Below are 19,856 nucleotides of genomic sequence, written 5' to 3'. Positions count from 1 at the left end.
TACGTGAGGGATTTAAGAGCACATATGTGTGAACTCTCACCTATAGTCCAGCAGCCTCTCCATTAGTCGAGTGACGGTAGCGATCAGAGAGATGCCGCTCTCCCTCCAGGTCTCCCTCTCAATCTTCTTCAGCAGACTGAAGGAACAAATCAAGAGAGACAGAACAAGACAGAGAGATGTAAAGACCAAAGGAGACAAGAGGGAAAAGAGAGCAAATGGGAAAAGGAACTGCGATGGAGGAAATTACTAAGAAAAGAAAGCAGGCGAAGCAAAGAGGAAATCAGTCACACCAGTGTCACCTATGCTTGTTGGCCTGCCTGTGGGAGTTCAAGTAAAGGTGGCTCAAAAAAAAAAAATCACAATAACCGATTCACTGTTTTGCCACCTAAATAGGTTTATAGGATTGATTGGTTATCTCAGCTGGATGGTTAAGAGGACAAACACAAATGGCAGCCATTTTTAAGAAAGTTTTTTTTGGCTGAAATAATCCCCGTTCCCCTCACACAGACGACACTGAGAACAAAGAGGAGAGCGTCTTACCTAGGGTACGGACCAAACAGAGGAATTCTACTCCAGGCGGGAAGCATAGGCGGAATAAATTAATATTAATATGATTAATATCAGCACACACTCACACGGGTTAGTTTAAGGGGTTAGTGGAGTTAGAAGGAGGCAAAACAGAACAATAAATTAAGGAAGAAAATTAAAGTCAGCTGAAATCATAAACAAATTAAATTGCAGTTAAAACATAAGAATATCATATAGTCTAAATTTCTCATGTATAATTACATTCTATTGCACAATATAATGCAGATAATAATAGTATGAAGCGATATTACGCTGTATTCTGTGATGTTTCACATAGAAATATGGTGGGAAAGAATGATCCACTATGAAAGACAGAGGGGACAATTAGAGCAGATGCATATTCTGTTAATACTTATCAAGGTAACAGTTTGATTTATATGAGATTAGAAAAGACATACAGTGTGTATGTGAATCTTTTAATGCAAAAATGTTCTTGGACTGTAAGTTGAAATGTAGCAGGTAGGTGTTTTTAAGGTTCAGATATTAGGAGCCTATAGTGGAGGGTGACAAAAACAAGCACAAAAGAAGCAGGAACACACACACATGTGCAAACAGGAAACATGCAATAACACAAGGACAAAATGAACCGGCCATAGAGGAGGTGTGAGTGAAGATGAAGGTGACTCAACACTCACTTACCTTTTTTTTTTTTCCATCATTCTATCAACCCATTTGATAAAAACAATTTCAAATAGAAACCTAGCCAGCTCCTATTTCTAATCACAAGTGGATGAAACTGCAAACTGAAAGCGGAGGTGAAACTTTCAATTTCCAAAACCCACTTTTCTTATTAGCGGCTCGCTCTGAAAGCAACCCGACGCATTCACCGGGTGTTTTATTGAGGCGAAGGAGGCTTTATCGGAATCACAATGCCGTTATCTGTGCTCGGTGGTTTTCAGGGTTAAAAGCTAATTTTCAAACGCCGAATACTTAAACACATCCGCTCGCAGATAAAAACCGCCATTGACTGAGGCAAACGACCTGCAAATTGCAGCCCACACAGACATTTACCCGATGGAGCCTCGTGCGGGTCGCATCATTTAGGTCATTAGACTCAATAAACAGCTATTTTGTCTTTCGCTGGAAGTGTCCTGAGCTGGCCTCGGTCCACGAAGGCCTCTGTTGTGATTTGACTGTTTACTTAAAGTGGCTTTATTAGTTTGGTTGTTTAACCTGCCGCTGACCGAACCCATTTTTCTTGGAAAATCTTGCAGGTGAATGTCAGTAAATAGAGGCTGTGTGGGCTGTGCAGTGGCTTTATAGTGTTCTTATCACTATTTTCCCACTGCTCGTGTAATGTAATGTGCAATGTGTTATTTAGGGTTGCGATTTGCCACAGAGGCAGTTGTATGTGAAGTAATAAAGCATCCTATTGTACAAACGTGGACCCATGCGCTCCTCGTCTTTGTGCCCTCTGATTCTTTCACTAACTCACATGCTGTTGAAGAGCTCCCTGTACGTCTCGTCTCCTTTGCCCTCAGACATCAGGCTGTCCAGCTTGTCAATCAGCTTGGCTTCCACCTGTGAGGAAAAAGCACTTAGAACTCAAAGAAGCGAACAATATTGATAAAATCAGGGAGGAACAGCAACACGTACGGTTCAAGGTTTAAACCTTGAGAGGTCTGTCAGTGAAAAGGGTCAAAAAAGGCAATTTTTTTCCTGACAATGTGAACTCATAAGACCATTTGCCCAGTTTTGTGAAACATGACTATACTAGCTCGTGTAATCTGAAGGAAACAGGATCACATATACATCGTATTCTAGTTTCTGACTGTCGCCAACTATTTCCACACTTCAGCCAAGTGACATAAAAATATTATACCAACACCATTGCCCCTGTCGTTGATAATGTAACTGTAGCTCATACTGTTTCCTTTGGTCTCTCTTTTTCTTTTTTTTTACAATTTGAGGCCACTGAACTCCATTATACAACCCTAACCCAAGACTGTGAATCTTCATCCACTGCTCCCTTGTTTGCAGGTTGTAACTGGCCTCACACAGCAGCAATGACAGGGCTAACAGTCTACAGGAATGTCTGATTAAGTTACACGTTTGTGTGCCTGTGCAAGCAGCAACCAGGATGCTAGTATTTATTAGTGGGGATATGAAATCAGGGTAAGCCTCACAACTGGGACACTGGTGTACATGTAAACAAAATCCTTATGTGTATTATTGTGCTTCTTTTGGTTCCCCAATACAGTCTTAACTTAGTAAGATGAGAAAAGTTTAAAAGACAATGAAACTGGATCAGTGACTTTAACTCTAAACCATCTAAACTTCAAAAACATTACTACCAAAATGTTAACATTTATCACAGTCAGAAACTGCAAAAACAGTCATCTGATTTTTAACTTTGTAGTGGACTCTGACCGACTCATTAGCAACGTGATCAAATCTAAGCTTAAAATTGTGATATTTCATCAAAATCACTTTATCCTACAAAAGACACAACTTTACAAATATCAAAGGAAATTCTTGCGTGTCTCATTGAAAGATTTGTCAAAACAAAGCGTTTGCACAAAGCAGACTCAGTAAAAAAACTAAACAAAATCTTCTCTGCACAACCATAGAGCCATCACTGACTCAGAACTGACCAACAGTCACAAAAAATGAGACAAAATATGACACTAATTTCGGGACTTTTTGGCTGAACTGGGCTAAACTGCTGGCTGTGCTAAGGCAGAGCAGACAGAAGATAAGTATGAAATCAAATTAATAACATCAGAGAAAAATTTCTACAGTATCTAGAGTCATTATTTCATTTTGCATTGTTGGTAAGACATCGGGCCACTTTGAAAAATGTCGATGTGTGCTGATTTCAGGCTTTTGTAAAAGAAGTAACCGAAGAAATTAAATTTATATTTCTTCTATTTTTATCACTTATAGCATTTGACTTTTACTATACTGCATTTCTCCCTACTTCTAGCTGTGGTTGTTTGCTTTAAAGTGCAGTGAAAAATGAAACCACAATGAGTAAAGATATGAGAGAAGCAAATAAAATTCCTAGAAATAGCTTGTGATAGAGAGGGTAAAATGCACGGGTTGTATCCTACTTTTAAAAAGTCTGTTTTATGGCTTCCCTCTGTATTTACTTTGGGAATTCACAGGGTTCTTTACATTTGTGAGGTAAACGCATCATTAGTTGAGGAATAGTAGTGATTATACAGCACCATTTACCTACAGTACTTTATACAGTAACACAACTTTACATTTAATGTGTTCTGGGCTTCAAAAATGCTGAAATTGAGATAAATATGCTTCTGATACTATGATCAAATTAACACATTTTGCAGCAAACAAATATAATTTTAGTTGTGGATTAATTCTAGAAGTTTAGTAGCTTAGATGGTAAATATTACAAGGTACATTAAAAGTATTTAATACTTAAAGTTAAATGAGCAAAATCATCAACATAGCATGAATTAGCACTAAGAAAAATCACCGACACCAATATGGGTCATTTGATTAAATATCTGTTTGAGGACACCGAGGCTATTTCTATTTCCAACATCATCATACCTGTTTGAAATTGCCACTGCGTCTCTGCTCCCAGTCCATCATGTCATGGAAGATGGGGATCATGACATTCCTCAGATCAGGCTGAGGCACCAGCGTCACCTCCAGGAACGGCCCAATCATCGCCGGGATGAAGTTCAGCTTGTGCTCCCCTGCAGGAGAGATCGAGGTCAACGCGGAGGTCAGGCTTTCACTTTAGCTCTGAACACAGCGTATTGTGTGTGACAAAAGCAATCTGGCCAAGTCTGAAAAGCAGCCTTCTGTTCCTCCAAAACTTCAGCCTCAACGAAAGCTGCTCTGAGAAGTCGCACGGATTTCTTTAATGTGGCTGAAGTGCAGCATTTTCATAAATGAAATACTCACAGTGCATATATTAAAACCCAGACAGTCTTCATATACATATTAACATCAAATGCAACAAAAATAAAGTGACTTCAAACTGTGCACACTTGAATACACACAAAAGCAGCAGAAATTACAATAGAAAAAAACTAAATTGCACAGATCCATCACAGACTCAGAACAAAAACATCCACATAAAGCAAGGCTGGGCATCCAGCTGGTTGCCGTGGTGACAAATAGACTTTTTAGATCCCGCCAGCTCGAGTACAAAGAAATAGTTTACTTTCATTTTTTTGATGTTAGTGCATCACACAGACTTCAAGAACTTTACTTTTGCATCAGAAAACCAATAAATATGCATAAATAAAGAAGTTTTGAGTATGTTATGATAGGACTGTACGAAAAACCTACTGCTACAGTCCATGTTGACAGCGAAAATTGAGATTTCGTTTACCTAAATTCTGCCACATGCTGAAGATCTCACAGCCCATCATGACCCTCATGTCTCCGTATCTGCACGACAAAAATTCACAGTTAGAATCTGCACGGAGCAGCATGTCAAGCATCCATTTTCCTGAGTGCATGTATGCAGTGTGTGTCTTGGTGTTTTGGAGAACAGGAGCAGGATAGGATGGCTTGTTTTTGTAAAGTATGTGACTCACTTCTGCAACACTTGCAGCCAAGAATGCTAAATGTGTGTGTGCCTGCGTGCGTACACTTACTTTTCCAGTATCTTCTTCCTCTTAGAGGGCGAGAAGGACTCCAGCTGAAGACAGGGCTGGTTGATGAATATTACAGACAAATAGAAGTAAGAGTCCCACACCTAAAAATGACAAAAATAAAAAAATCAGTAAATAAAAACAGCAATTCCACACAAAAACAACCCCCTATAACTAAAATGTTTAGAAATGTAGACAAAAACATGCATAGTTTGCCACCAGCATGCACAGATTCTTAATATTTAAGCTTTAATGCTTCCGTTAAATATAAAGAAGTCGTTATTAATTGGTAATTTAAGTCACATTTCTGCAACCTACGTATGCAGTAATGTGATCTGAGGGGAGGAAATGCGCATTAAAGTGTTTGAAGAAGAATAAAATTAATGAACTAATCTCTTTTCTTCCTTCTGTGTCTTTTTGACCTCAGTCTGTTTTAATTTTTCAGCTCTCGGCTAATTTTATATTCTTCCTATTAGCTCTGTTTTATGTCTGTGCCGCTTCCAGCTTTGGTTTGAAAAAGTGCGATGTACAAAAAATAAATTCATTGATAACTTTTATTATAAATGTGTGTCAGTGGTAAACCAACACTGTAGCCTTTTTAGAACAGAGGCTGTTTTGATTTTCAGACGGTTTTGAAGCCACACACACACACACACACACACACACACACACACACACACACACACACACACACACACACACACACACACACACACACACACACACACACACACACACACACACACACACACACACACACACACACACAGCTGCTTACTGACACATTTCTTTACCTTGTAGTCAAATTTGTCATTGAGGAAGTTTTTCCTCAGAGCGTCAGAAAGGTAGAGGACAGTTGTGATGATGACACTGAAAGAACAAGGGAGAAATAAAAAGCAGGAGGTGAGCGAAGGGTTACTGTGTCACCTTGGAGGAAAATACATCACCATGAACATCTCGCACTCTATTCAAATAGGCCTTTGTGTGGAGTAATACTGTCAAAGGGGGATGTGAAATAACTCCACGAAACACTGCAGGCTGGTGAAGGACAAATAAGAACACCAAGGGAGAAAAACAAAACCACAAAAAGAGCAAAGTGGGACTTCTCATCTCATTGCGACCTCACGTTTTTAAGTTACACTTCACTAAATTGGAAAAAAGACACATTTGTGAGAGAATTCTGTGTTTTTATCAACAACCTCTAGTCCATTTTAAATACAGAGACCTTCAAGACTGTGGATTAAAGCATTTCATTGACCTTTCTGTGCTGCATCTTCTGTCATTTAATGGTGTCCTCCAGAGGGATAGAGTGCATCAGCCTTGGTTTCACTCATTTTTAACAAGAGCACTGCGTCAAAATCCTCTTTGAAATACAGTAACTTTATTATTTTTTGGATGTCAGTTATTATGTGCACAGCTTTTCAATGTTTTTGCACACACCTTGTATGTCCAGACACCAACATATTAGGAGAAAAGATATTTCTGTGTTTTCTCCATAGATCAGAAATTGTGTCTGTATGAGGTGTTCAGGTTTGCATGTAATTTCTATCTGCATATCTGCAGACTTTAGAAAGGGACTTGTTCATAATTCCAGGCAAAAGTATATGAGGATTTAAATATGTTTAGAATTGTCCTGACTTTTGGTAGTTTGCTAAATGCATGAACACCACAAAATCACAAACAGGAAGTGGACAACTGTGCAGCTGATCAAACTGATAATGAAACAAGCAAAACTATTTTTTTTCATGTAAGCAGCATTGGTCATACATATATATGTATTATAATAAAATCCCCATTATATTTACATATGTTCATACACTTCCTGACTTTTGGTATTTTGATAAAATGTATGAATACTGTAAAGTAGCATGAAGTGATCACCTGTGCAGCCAGTCAAACTAAGAATGAAACAAGTCCAAATTGAGTTTTATTTAAAGCAGGTCTGAAATAAACATGTGCTGTCACATTAGTGTGTCCAATTCCTCTTTTTGTATATACCATTATGAACCCTGGATGACAGCTACATTCTAAAACAGCCCATCTGGAACACCAGGGACTTTTTCTGTTCAGTTAAATCACATATTTTGAGCTGAAACTTGAAAATATACACATTCTGGGGACGTGAGACTTTCATTAACTTCTTAAAAATAGATATATTATGGGACTTTTTAAATTGAATGTTAAGAGGTAGAACTATTGTGGAAAAGGCTAAGGTTCTTTAAAAAACACTACTGCATACAATTTAATGCAAGATGCACACTGTATGTATGTGAAATAGTGTCTGTTACTTTCTTATTTAACATTATTCAATTTATAATTCATTATACAAGTCCTTTTATTGTCTATGTACTCTGTGTTCTTACTTGTTCGTGACCAATCGCATGACAGTCCAGTCTTTAGGGAACATTTCTGGTCGGATCAGGATCCTGAAGACTGTAAAGATATGAAGAAGGAAGTCCTGGAACACAAACACACACAAAACAACAGACATGTTGGAAACTCAGAAACACCGTGTCCATACTAATGATAAATGTGAGTTAAAAGTGAAGGTCTGTGGGTTTGTTAGTTGGTTCAGTCTCTTCATATAAATCATTAAATGAGTAGAAAAGGTTAAGGATTAAACATATTGTTGCCATGATGTACCAGTATTCTATAATGCATTGTATACTTCAAGCAGAGTAGCTTTTGGACATTTTATAAAGGCATGAAATGATACAATGTGGGTGTCAGTTAAACAATACAGAGACCACATATACCCAAGGACGCTGCTGTATGACTAATTCCTGCAGCTTTTACTTGCTCTAAAGTTATTTTCCCATTATAACACCCGTAATTTGCAAGGTAAAACTAACAATCTGTGCAGTAATTTGCACTGAAACATTTCCACAAAACTTTCTGTGGTGCTCTTGCGGCCATTTCAGCAACATTCTTCGTGACTTTAATAGTTTTTCTCTCTTCCATCTCCCTTCTGCATGCGCTGTTACTCTTGATTATACTTAATTTTGTCCCTTTCACAGTGTGAGGATCCTGAAAATCTGCTTTAGTTAGTATGCAGCGTGAGATTAGAGCACAGCAACGTCTCTTGTGTCTCTCTCCGTGGTGCTGAAACAGAACTCAAGCTCCTCTGAAAATCAGTTCATTATAAACGGTGCAGCAAGCAGGAAAACAGACTAATGATCCCAGACCACACAAAATCTAAGGACTTTGTCTCTCAGCTTTAAGTGTGGGACAACTTTTGGGTCACTCTGAGAAAACAACCGACTAACACTTCTACTTAAAGGGCAAATGAAAGCCTTGTGGGAGACTAAATGAGGAGCTGCTGTGACTTGCAACTCACCTTCAGACCCTCTTCTGCTCCAAAAAGTTTGAATTTTACTTTAAAATGAGTATCTACGACTCCATGAACATATTTTTTTCCAAGCCCAGAGTCAGTGTTAAGTTAGTTCAAGGCACCTGTGATGAAAGTATCACAACTACAGTTCATTATGAAACAACTGTTTTAAAACGAAAAAGACTGTCTCTAACCTTTCCACTGTTTCTGACATCCATCCAACTGGTCTTACTTTGCACTCAAGTGAACTTTTGACTTCATTAGCTTTTCGTGTGTCTCTTCTTCTGTGTTTCCACTCATCTGGTCTTCTTCACTACCTAATCTGGTCTCATAGAGCTGTTTTATTAATATAGAAACTTTATTGGTTTATATAGATATGTTGTTGGGTATATATGCATTTAAAAAGCATTTAAATGAATGTAGAAGAGTGGAAACGTGCAAAATATACAGGTTATGAAATAAACAGGAGCATTGTTTAAATGGATGCCTAGTGAACTGCAGAGGTGTTTACACAGACAGTAATAGAATGTCTAAGTTACATAATTTTTTTGGTTTGTTTTGTGATTTATAGCATTATAAAGTATGGCATAAATGATGATGTTGTACTGCAAAGAAGACATTTTAAGTTCTACCCTCTTTTACTGCTCCCATAGAAGCATAGAACTTCATTTTGCATTGAAAAATGAGCCTACATTGAGCACAAATGTCACTGGAGCAAAAAATGCAAATGCAAAAAATGGTATTCAGAGGGTTACACAGCATAAACAAAACACCACCATTGGTTTTCTGCTGTAAATGAGTATTATAAGAACATTTAAAATAATTTTACAATATGTCGATGTGCCTACAATCAGCTTTAATGGTATAAGTGGGTGTGAAATATCCATCCTCTGCTATTTATTGTAATTTTTGTTTCACTTAAAGGATTACCTTTCGACAAAATCAAAGGTAGAGTGAAACAGAAGTCTTGCCTCACCCAAACAGACATGCAGACAGAGGGGGAGGGAGGGAGGGAGGGGAGGGAGGGAGATGGATATGGCAGTCTTACCCTCAGGTCGTCTTTGCTGCTGAACGCCTGCAGCAGCTGCTGGTAATGTCTGTCACTCATCTGTCGCAGCAGCGCCAACAAACATGCCACAAACTCCCCCTGACAGGACAACATGAGAGGAGAAAGAGTGAGAGAAAACCTGTGAGAGTTTTAGTGTTGTGGTGCGTTTAGAGGCACCTTAAATGACTACGTTAATTGTATTACTGAGGTTTTAAACATGTAGCAAGCAGGAGGCGTGACAACATAAGCTGGTCCGAATCTGAACAGCTCAAAATATGTCTTTAATTTTTACTTCTCGACAAACTTGGGATTTATCTTTTCCTAATCATGCTGAGAAAAAAAATCTGAAGCTTCTGAATTATGCCGCTTTATGGAGCTTCCTTTGCCGTTCCGTCAATTCTACATCACGTCCTGTATTAACCTCTAATAGGAACCGGTAAAAACCTCCATGAGTTTCCATCATCACACAGAGACGACGATGATTTCATTATTTTCCACCTCGCTATTCCCCTTCCGCGCTGTGTTGCATTATAAATCTTAATTATTGCCATTAATATTAATAATGTTCATGGAATTATAGTCGCCACGGAAGCAACTCAATTTAAAATCTCTAATTACTCTTGTACGTATTGTTAAGTCCCAAAACAATTTACAGTTTTTTAGCGCACACACTCACATATTCAGGCACACAGTGTACAATACAAACACACATACGGTGACATCCTGGAACTGCAGTCTCATGGCAGGTCCAGCAGGCTGAGGCCGGTTGCTAATTTCCAGAATGGTCCTCAGCAAAACTCCCAGCAGACTTTCCACAATTAGCTCCACTTCCTCAGACACCACAGGCTCCTGCATGACAGAGAAAACTCGAAAAATAAATCACAGGTGACACTTTGAATTCGGAGACTACAAGCAAAAGAGTCCCTTTTTTTTTTTTTAAGGTAAAACCTGCATCGAAAATGTCAGGGTTATCCTTGAGATTTGAATATGCATTACATCCCTCAACTAAAGTTACATGAATTACGTTTGCCTGCATAATTTGCATACTTTTAGTGTTGTTCTGCCAGCACAACCTTGAACCATAATCGACATCATTCTGCTTCTGCACGCCCTGTTCTGTAATTTTATTTTCATCGCAGTTTTTAATGAGTCTCGGACCGGTACGGGGGACTAATAAGAAGTTTCAGGGTTACAGGGAACATTTTGAAACTAGAAAAGTTCACACTGAAAGTGGAGAATGGAGAGGAATAAAAGGAGGTAGAATACAAAGGAGAAAGAGACAGTTAAAGATTAAAAGCAACTCAAAGAGAGTGGCGGATAAACTTGTGTGTGTGCGTGGTTGCATCTCCCTCCAGTCTTTCCTCCTGACAAGACAGACAGGTCTTGGACAGAGTGATAATGAGAAAGAGCCTCACTGCCGCATTGGCTGCCACTGCTGTCACTTCCCTTTAGATATGGTGCCAGTTTGTGTGTGAGTGTGTGTCCTACTGGGCGCCTTTACCACTAGCTGCCCCTCTGGCAGTGAACAGTGCGAGCCAAGGCAACCTGAGCTGCTACACACACACACACACACACACACACACACACACACACACACACACACACACACACACACACACACACACACACACACACACACACACACACACACACACACACACACACACACACACACACACACACACACACACACACACACACACACACACACAAATCAGCTCAAAGTGACTGCCACTCTGACAATGCCCATTGCTAAATTGATGGGTCTCATTACTGAACCGCACAGCTGCCAAAGTCCCTGTTACCAAGACTAATTGACCATATACACATGACAAAGCAATCTGCTATTGCAATGTGTTGGCAAGGAAACTGCTGTATGACTAATTTCTGCAGCTTTGACTTGCTTTAAAGTTATATTCCAGCAACAATGCCCATAATTCTCAAGCACAGTCTTGCAAAACAGAAGAGGGAATTCATCGTAACCGTACAAGACACAGTTGAAGTATTAAGTCGTGCCATAAATTAGCTTTGTGCATTCGATCTGTGTGATATATAAAGCTGCAGCCAGTTAGGTTAGCTTTGTATAAAGTATAGAATCACACTAATATTTATGTAAATCTTTTTTTAAATTATTATATGTATGTAGGACTGATCTGTTTTGTAAAAGAGGTTCTTAACTTTCTGCTGGTGTCTGTTATTTTCTTGAAGAGACGAGACTTAATAAAGCAGTCAGGGAACAGGCCGGTTTTACCTCCTATAAAATTATAATTCTCCAATGTGTTCTTTTTTCTTTCCCTAATTATGAGAAATAAAAGTAACAAGAAGTTTGAGAAAGACCACTGCTGTTCTTCAACTTGTCAAATATTTATTTTTGGTCTTTGTTCAGGAAAACCCACAATGTTCTTATCTACAGGAGTGCATTTGTATTTTTGGGTTGAGTTACACAATGTTTACATGCTTTAATGTTTTTTTAAAACATAATCTTGCTATTGCACTTCTTCTTACTTTCTGCTGGAGCTTCTGTATCCTGAAAAACTCTGATCGGTCAGCTGGATCGACAGAGGCGAGTTATGCAAATGTGCTACACGGTGAAGTAAATAAGTAATGGAAGAAAAGCCTGGACTTTAAATAAGGTGCTTCGGGCAGGTAAGTAGCAGAAAGGAGTTTTCTGTGGGCATGAAAACTCCCTCAGGTGTGGACTTTGCAAGTTTGCAGACCTGCACTAAAAAGCACTTAAATAATGCACTGAGGGAAAGGGGATAAAAACTCTAAAAGCATAATATGAGCTCTTTATACAAACAGGATATAGTGTATTTATCTGAGAGCTTTACAAATGCTTTTAGATTAATTTTGCTAAGTTCTGATAATCTCAGGTAAGTAGCTGCACCCTGCAGCTCCATATCTACTATACAGCTATATCAGCCAGGCAGTATATTTCCCAAAATGCTGAACTACTTCTTCAACCCTCTGGATCCCAACCTGTTTCTAGGAAATATTGCTCCTGTGACACTTTTACTCACTGTGGGCTAATTTTTCCTTTGTAATATAAAGTCCTGCAGAAATAAGGAAACAGCACAACATCACAAGAAGGAAAGAACTAAAACATGTAATTTGTGCAGCCAGTTGTACAGCTGTAATGGTATAATTCCACAATTTTTAATTCAAAATTTAGTCCACATTTAGTACGACATTTTCCCCACAGGTGTTAAGAATACTGGAAGAAACTGTGACTTTCCATACTTTTGATATTTCACTACTTTTATTTTTACTTTGTTTCCATATCTGTCTCCTATCTGCTTTGTGTAAATACATCCTGCAGTTCATCCAAAAAGTCTGAGAATTTTTGTCACTGCACTGATGGTTGCAGCTGAGTCACTAATGGCTTCACAGTTGCGCGAAGGAGTGCAGAAGTTTTTGTTTTTTACAGATTTTGTTTTTTCAAACCATCAAACAGCTAAACATCCAAGTCTTTCGACTTTTACAGTTACTGGCTCGGACAAATTGTGTGATTTTGGCTTCTTTTTTTTTAAAGACAGCACGTGTTTTGAAACCTGCTGGTGGTCTTTGGGGTTCAGAGGGTTTGTGTGATTGTGCTCAGTTGTCCGTGCGTTGCTCACCGCGCTGCCGTTTTCCTCCTTCTTGATTAGAGAAAGCATACTGGTGAGGATGCGAGCGCACATGACCAGGTCTCTCTGCTCCTGCATGTGGGCTTGGAGGACTCTCAGCACCACCGGCAGCAGGATGCACCGTGATTCTGCAACACAAACAGCTGTCACACATCAAACGCATAATGCCACATGAAAGGAAAACACTGAGAGGTAAAAGAAAACAGGAACAGTGTTCATTATTATTTCACGGGGCCACGACTTTCTGCTTTGCTTTCATGCTCACACGTTGCTTCTTAAATATTATTAAGTGTACCTAATGTAATTCCTCGTGAAGCATTAATATGATTTGCATGAGGGATGTGTTTCTTGCTCCCTGTAGACTTGGGGAGCGTGCTGGAAATAAAACACCGACACAGTAATTTTCTTCAGCGCAAAGCCTTTATTAAGAACTATTTAACGACATGGAGTTCGGTTCACTGTAGGGTAACTATTAGCTAAGGTGTGTTCTCAAATGACTGCACCGTAGGAGTACACAAGCAAACAAAGACTAATAGCCTGTTTGCACAAACCGCAAGACAAAGTATTATTGATCATTTTCTGTATTTCGGGCACGAATCCGCCTCTTCAAACCTGTTTGCTTTCCTCTGTGCTGTGTGCTCCTAATGCCTTTTTTGTGCATTCTCACAAATCCTCCTGCCCCGGGTTTTCAGTGCGCCTACAGGTGATAATTACAGATACATTTCAAACTAGTGCATGCGTTTGTGTGAGTGTATTTTCACCTGGGTTAATGTAAAGCTGGCTCTCCACAGTTTTGGCAATGCACTGCAGCTTGATGGCCTCCAGGGGGCAGTCGGCGTGGACGGTGGTCGGCAGGCTGCCCAGCGTCTCCCTGACGAATCCGGCCACCTCCCGCACGGTGAAGATCTTCAGCAGCTCGCCGTAAATTGCCGGAAACGTTCGCAGGAACACCGCCTGGGCAGAAAGAAGGGATCATATGGAAGCTAAATCAAAACAGGCACCATCCTTTATCACCCAAATAAATTCTCTCCCCAAGGAAACACCTTGCTGAGCAGCCAAAACCAGTCAAATTATACTGTAGAGAGGATATGAATATACATTTAGGATGTGACTATACATTGTGATTTTCACTGGACCTTCCATACATCTTTCTCTAAATCAGCACACAAAATATGCAACATAATTTATGGAAAATGAGAAAAAATATCCAAAATGAGTCCAAATGTGTTGAAGATGACAAACTAAAATGCCAGTCTAGGCACAATAAGTCAAAATGGTGTTCAAAGTTACTAAAATTTTGTTACAATTAACAAAAATTTATTTGAAACCGACTCCAAACTTGTCAAAAATTACTCCGTTTATTTATGAAATGACAAAATCTAGTCTGAAATGACTCACTCCTGCGATATAAACCATTTTGGCTTCATTTCCCTGAGTATTTAGAACAGGAGTGTAATATTTAATCTGATGAGGAACCTCCATTTTCATTGTGATCTGGAGGTGCTGTGAAGCTCACAGGGAAAAGCTCAGCAGTGACAAATGTTAGCTTTAGAGAGTTCATGACAGTAAATCCTGTCAGAATAAGCAACCATAACCCCATTTATACTTCTGTGATTATAGATTTTTGAAAAACCAAGGTAAATATTTAGGTTTCTGCCCTGAATCACTGCCCTGGACTGGATTTGGTTGGAACTCTGGCAGACGGGGATTATGTGGATTAAAGTGAAGGACCGCTGGAATTGCTGTCCGTCACCTGTTCACAGCTCACTGTCTGAGGAGCTTTCTTCCTGTTGACTTCTGTCAGATTCTCATTTCACAGGTGAAAGATGAAGATTACATAACTTGAGAGCAGTGTCTCTCTCTTTTTTTCTCTACAGCTTCATTTTTCTTTTCCAAAAAAGTCCGGCAGACGATAGAAGCTCTTTTTCAGCAACACCTTGTTTCACTGTCAAAGACGTGTTTTTTGAGAAAATGCCTGTTTAGATGGAGCCACAAGGGGCCAGATCGAGCTGAAAATTTCTTAAGCTTCTCTGGTAGTAATCTTGGGTGGACAGTCAGAATGATAAATGAACCGTCTTATCTCTTAATAGACATATTACCTTCAAATAAGAAAATTTTACCAACAAGACAGAAACTGTAAAAAGAAGGAAAAAAATCTGATTTTTTAACTTTCCAACAGTCCTTCAGCAACTCTTCTGTCATGTGCTACAAAATTATCCAAATCTAAGCTTAAAATTGGGACTTTTCTTTAAAATCACTTTAGTCTACATATGTTATTTGCTAAAAAAAAAAAAAAACAGTTTACAATTATCAAGTTCTGTGAAAAGAACTAAGAATTCAGAACTCCATAAAGTGATTAGTGACTGAGCTGCAAACAACAGGGACATTACAAAAAATTGGGGGCTGGTTTGAACTGCAGGCTGTGTCTACACAGAGCAGAAGAGGAGAAAAATACGGAAAATAATTTTAAAAATGAAGTAGTAAAATATCTACAGTATGAAGAGTCACCATTCTTTCCAGTATTGATAACACATGTGTGCACTTTGTTTTCATTTTATCTATTAATTTTAAACATTTTTGTAAATAAACAATCACTGATGTTTTTCATGATCATTACATTTTAACTTTGCTATAACATAAAATAGAGAAAATGTGAACCAAAATGGTATTCACATGCCAACTTGCGACTCTCTAACTGCTTGGTACATAAAAAGGCTCAGAAATCTGGTATTAATCACCTGTTCCTCAAGCCAAAGTCCATCTGTGCAGGAATTCCTCCTTAATTATGCTTGTTTGTATATGATTTTGCTGTTAATGTGCTTGTGTGTGTAATTGTGTCTCTTGGCTAGTGTGTGCACCACATGTGACAGATTAATGGGGATTAGCATTAGCCTGACCTGCATCCTCCCACAGCTATTGTTGTGTTGAGAATACAGATTAAACCAGATCAGAAGCCAGTGGAGGCATGAAACAGAGCTTTACAGACTGCATGAACTGGACACAACTGGAATGTTGCTCTAAAAATAGGATTCTCGCAGCTTCAAAGAGAGGAAAAAGTATGACAAAATCACTAAAAGGGACCAAAGTGAACAGGATTTCTGGTTCTCATAACTCTGTCAGTCTAATGAAATAAGTATGATAATTGTTCAAATATGAGCAGAAACCACATGTTCATGGATTATCATTGCACACACATGTACCACAAAGGTAAAAATAGAGTTATTTCAAATGCGTAAAGATGCAACCACACAGGCTTGTGTTTCTGCTGTGTAATTACAATTATCTCTGCCGTCTTTAGCTTGTTTGTTTTGGTCTTGTTTGAAATCAGTGAAGGCGGCTGCCCCGCTGTGCAGACCTCCCACCGGAAAAGGAAAAGCTGCCGCACAAACTCCTATTCCGACTCCAGACCCTCCGGCAGCGTGAAATTCAATTACAGCCAATTTCTCACCTATCACAGCTGCACTACCAGGAGTCCTTGAGAAAGAAAGCACGATGTGGTGCACGAGTACCAACAGGGCACAGAGTTAGAGGTGCACATTCACATATATGCACACAGAAATGCACACTTGACATGCTTGTTGCAGATGCTGCACACAAACACACACATAATTACACACCTGTGTTTGTGCGACGGGACTGGTGCCTTTGTTTTCCTGCGAGAGGAAGAATCGGATGGACATGAAGAGCTCATGGATGCAGACTCTGAACTCCTCCTCATTCTGGCCTCCCGTCGCCAGTGAAAAGAGCCGGCGAGATTGGATAATGTACTTGAAGATATACTCGCTGGCCTGGAGGACAGAAAGAACAAACATTTAGCGCTTGTTGTGTCGTGAAAAAGCACAGCAAGTCTCTTGTAGTCACAGAAAAACGCAATGTTAGTTTTTGCACTGATGTATTTTAATTGAAAGTTGTTTGACTCAAAGTCCCGATGAAAAGACAGTTCTAACAAATCTGAAAACTGACTCATCCTTTATTAATCACGACTGCAGAGTGTTTGTTTCTGTAGAGTCACAATTGTGAGAATCTGCTGCTTGTGCTGCTCAAGTTTCACCCTCAGACACCACCTCAGCCTTCAAATTTGAAGTAATTACTTGAAGCCTTTGCGCACAAGTCTATGAATTAAATAGGTAGAAAAGCCCCCGTATTCAATAAATCTAACAGAATTTAAATAGTCTTTAGCTTCAGTTTTGCATTATAGGGCTTTAACAATAACCTGCTGTCGGTAACAAAAAAAAAATCTTGAAAAGCGTCACAAAGTCGCATGCCTGATACACAATTAAAGCTGTCTGAAGATGTTCTATAGATCACTCCTACATGGCAACCCTGCAACCATGACTGCGGTGCATCACTTATTTATTATTTACGGCACCGCAGTCGAGCATTTACTCCTGGTGCAGAATGTCTTCTGTGAATGATAAATGGAAAACCACAGTTGAGAAGCTGCAATGTGCTCCACTGACAGTGTATCTGCATGAGTCATTAGAATAATGTGATGTGGATTCCCGACACCAGAGGCTCTGCATTTCTGCTGATTAAAATTGCATGCAGCGTAATAGACAGAGGAGGGGAATAACGAACGGCGGCTCAATGTGTTCACTGTTGATGGGGAGATAAATTAGTAGAAGTGGCAGCGAGTTTGTTTGTTTGTATTTCAGGATGCATCTGTGTGGATTGTGTAATTGTCCCTGTAAATTTTTGCGAGTGTGTATCTATAAAAACAGCTGAATACGGGAATGTGCGGTCGGAAAACATCGCTCCGCTTGTCTTTGTGTGCGCCTCACCTTGAGCACCTGCTGTATGTGATCCTGATGCTCTGCATCAACAATGCGGTCCACGTACCACTTCAGCACTTTGATCAGGTCCCTGGAGAAGACAGACACACACACACACACACACACACACACACACACACACACACACACACACACACACACACACACACACACACACACACACACACACACACACACACACACACACACACAGTATTGCCATTTACCTCTCGCTGCATCGCTTTCCCCGCTGGATTTGACAAGTAAAGATGAGGCAATGCTGTGTTTTAAAAGGCAACAATCCTTTGCAAAATGTTTTACATCAGATAACATTTTTTCAAACCAACTGATCTAAAAGCTGCACTCAACAAATGCAATAAATAATTCCGAGCAACAAGTTTTTTTCCCTGCATTTTAAATTCTACAAGTTGGATATTAAACTCAATTAAGCTCATCTTCATCCAGTGACTGATATGGCAAAAGAAATGACTAAATGCGAGGATTTTCTCATTTTAATCAGGGCTTCATCACATCCTACCTCCTATTAAGAACCAAAAAAAGCTGTAATAGGAAAAAAAATCATCACACTCTCTGACTTAGTGAGTTAATTAAGTTGTGACATTCAGGTAAAAGGGTCTAAAGCAGATGAATGTGGCAGCACGGTGTGTGTATGTGCATGCAACGACTGAAACAAACCCAGCAGAAGACAGCGCTGATGTCTTAGCAGGTACAGAGGGTGTGAAGCAGTCAGCCGGTGAGAACAGCAGGTTGTGAATATGTGTGTCTGTCTCTGCATGTGTGTGATGGACGGAAGCAGAAATGAGAAGTTCGGAGGCAAAAGCCGGCACTGTTTGATATTTCACTTTTCATCAGCCAGGGGGCACCAGAGGCATTTTATTCGCTCTTGTGACTAACTGGAAGCTGAGCAGAGCTGCCTCTCAGCATTGACGTAGGTTCATTCTCCCTGCCCCTGTGAGGTGTTATTAGAATACAATATGTGGGCAAAGCTGCGGTATTGTGTGCCCAAAGTGCTGCCTTCAACAGCCAACATGCGTAAGAAGAAGTGAAGGCTGAAACGTCATGTACCTGTAGGACAAAGCTCCAGCAAAGTGGCTCTCGATGTAGGTGTCCATGACGGGTTTGAAGTGCTGGAATTTACTGTCCTGGAGAAGGTTGATGATATGGACCTAGAAATAAACAAGTAAGATGTCATTTTAGCTTTAGGAAGCTCAGTCTGTTGTCCTTCAACTACAGTTTTACTTCTTTCTGCTTTATGATTGAACAACATCATCTTGTATGACAATAAATGTATATTCTGCATCAGCTTGTTCCAGCTCTTCATTGATTTTTATAGTGAGCGTAATAGTTAAACTTTCATGGCTGCAGCATGCCATCAAATCAACAAGATTTTACACACGTTTCCCAAACATACTGGGTTTTTCTGACAAAATCTTAAACCATCTGGCATGTTATCTTTGAACGACAAAATCAAATCTCCATTTATCAGAACCACAAACTGTAAAAATAGGAGAAAAATCATCAGACTTTCAGCTTTCCAACAGTCTGTAAACTACTCAGCTGCGATGTGCTGTTCTGTTAATGAGAAATCATTCAGCCTAAGTAACTCATGTAAAAAAAACATGCCAAAAATAAACACTTTGTATTCATCGAATTCTGTAAAAAAAACTAAAATTCTGTGCTACTTAGTGCAACAGTGAAGCTACTAGTGACACAGCCGTAATTAACAATCATGTGACAAACATTCTGAGACCTTTAGGCTGAACTACAGGCAGTGTTATGAGCAAACATGGGCAAGCATTGAAACCAAGTAAAATATCTACAGTAGGAGTGACTACTTTTCCTGCAGCAACACCCATCTTAAAAAAAATGGATATTCTTGAGTTTTCTTGACTT

General features: G+C 39.4%; 1 protein-coding gene across 6 annotated transcripts in view; it reads right to left on the bottom strand.

Moving 5' to 3' along the window:
- Window positions 1-19,856, bottom strand: part of dock4b (dedicator of cytokinesis 4b) — a 139,933-nt gene that overhangs the window by 38,506 nt on the left and 81,571 nt on the right. For 4 of the 6 annotated variants that reach the window (XM_051945529.1, XM_051945530.1, XM_051945539.1 and 1 more), the window contains exons 20-34: window positions 19,029-19,129; window positions 17,952-18,033; window positions 16,788-16,958; window positions 13,932-14,124; window positions 13,162-13,298; window positions 10,259-10,393; window positions 9,545-9,643; window positions 7,529-7,623; window positions 5,960-6,035; window positions 5,169-5,269; window positions 4,901-4,959; window positions 4,108-4,256; window positions 2,024-2,109; window positions 541-567; window positions 41-136 (exon numbers count right to left, since the gene is read on the bottom strand). In XM_051945529.1, the coding sequence (XP_051801489.1) occupies window positions 41-136; window positions 541-567; window positions 2,024-2,109; window positions 4,108-4,256; window positions 4,901-4,959; window positions 5,169-5,269; window positions 5,960-6,035; window positions 7,529-7,623; window positions 9,545-9,643; window positions 10,259-10,393; window positions 13,162-13,298; window positions 13,932-14,124; window positions 16,788-16,958; window positions 17,952-18,033; window positions 19,029-19,129 (1,607 nt within the window). The remainder of the gene's footprint in view (window positions 1-40; window positions 137-540; window positions 568-2,023; window positions 2,110-4,107; window positions 4,257-4,900; window positions 4,960-5,168; window positions 5,270-5,959; window positions 6,036-7,528; window positions 7,624-9,544; window positions 9,644-10,258; window positions 10,394-13,161; window positions 13,299-13,931; window positions 14,125-16,787; window positions 16,959-17,951; window positions 18,034-19,028; window positions 19,130-19,856) is intronic. The other 2 variants (XM_051945547.1, XM_051945533.1) reach the window with 1 other exon arrangement.

This window comes from Acanthochromis polyacanthus, chromosome 1 (assembly GCF_021347895.1).
Source record: "Acanthochromis polyacanthus isolate Apoly-LR-REF ecotype Palm Island chromosome 1, KAUST_Apoly_ChrSc, whole genome shotgun sequence".
NCBI classification, from domain to species: Eukaryota; Metazoa; Chordata; class Actinopteri; family Pomacentridae; genus Acanthochromis; species Acanthochromis polyacanthus.
Note: the sequence above shows the minus strand (reverse complement) of the source record. Positions and strands in the feature narration are given on the sequence as shown.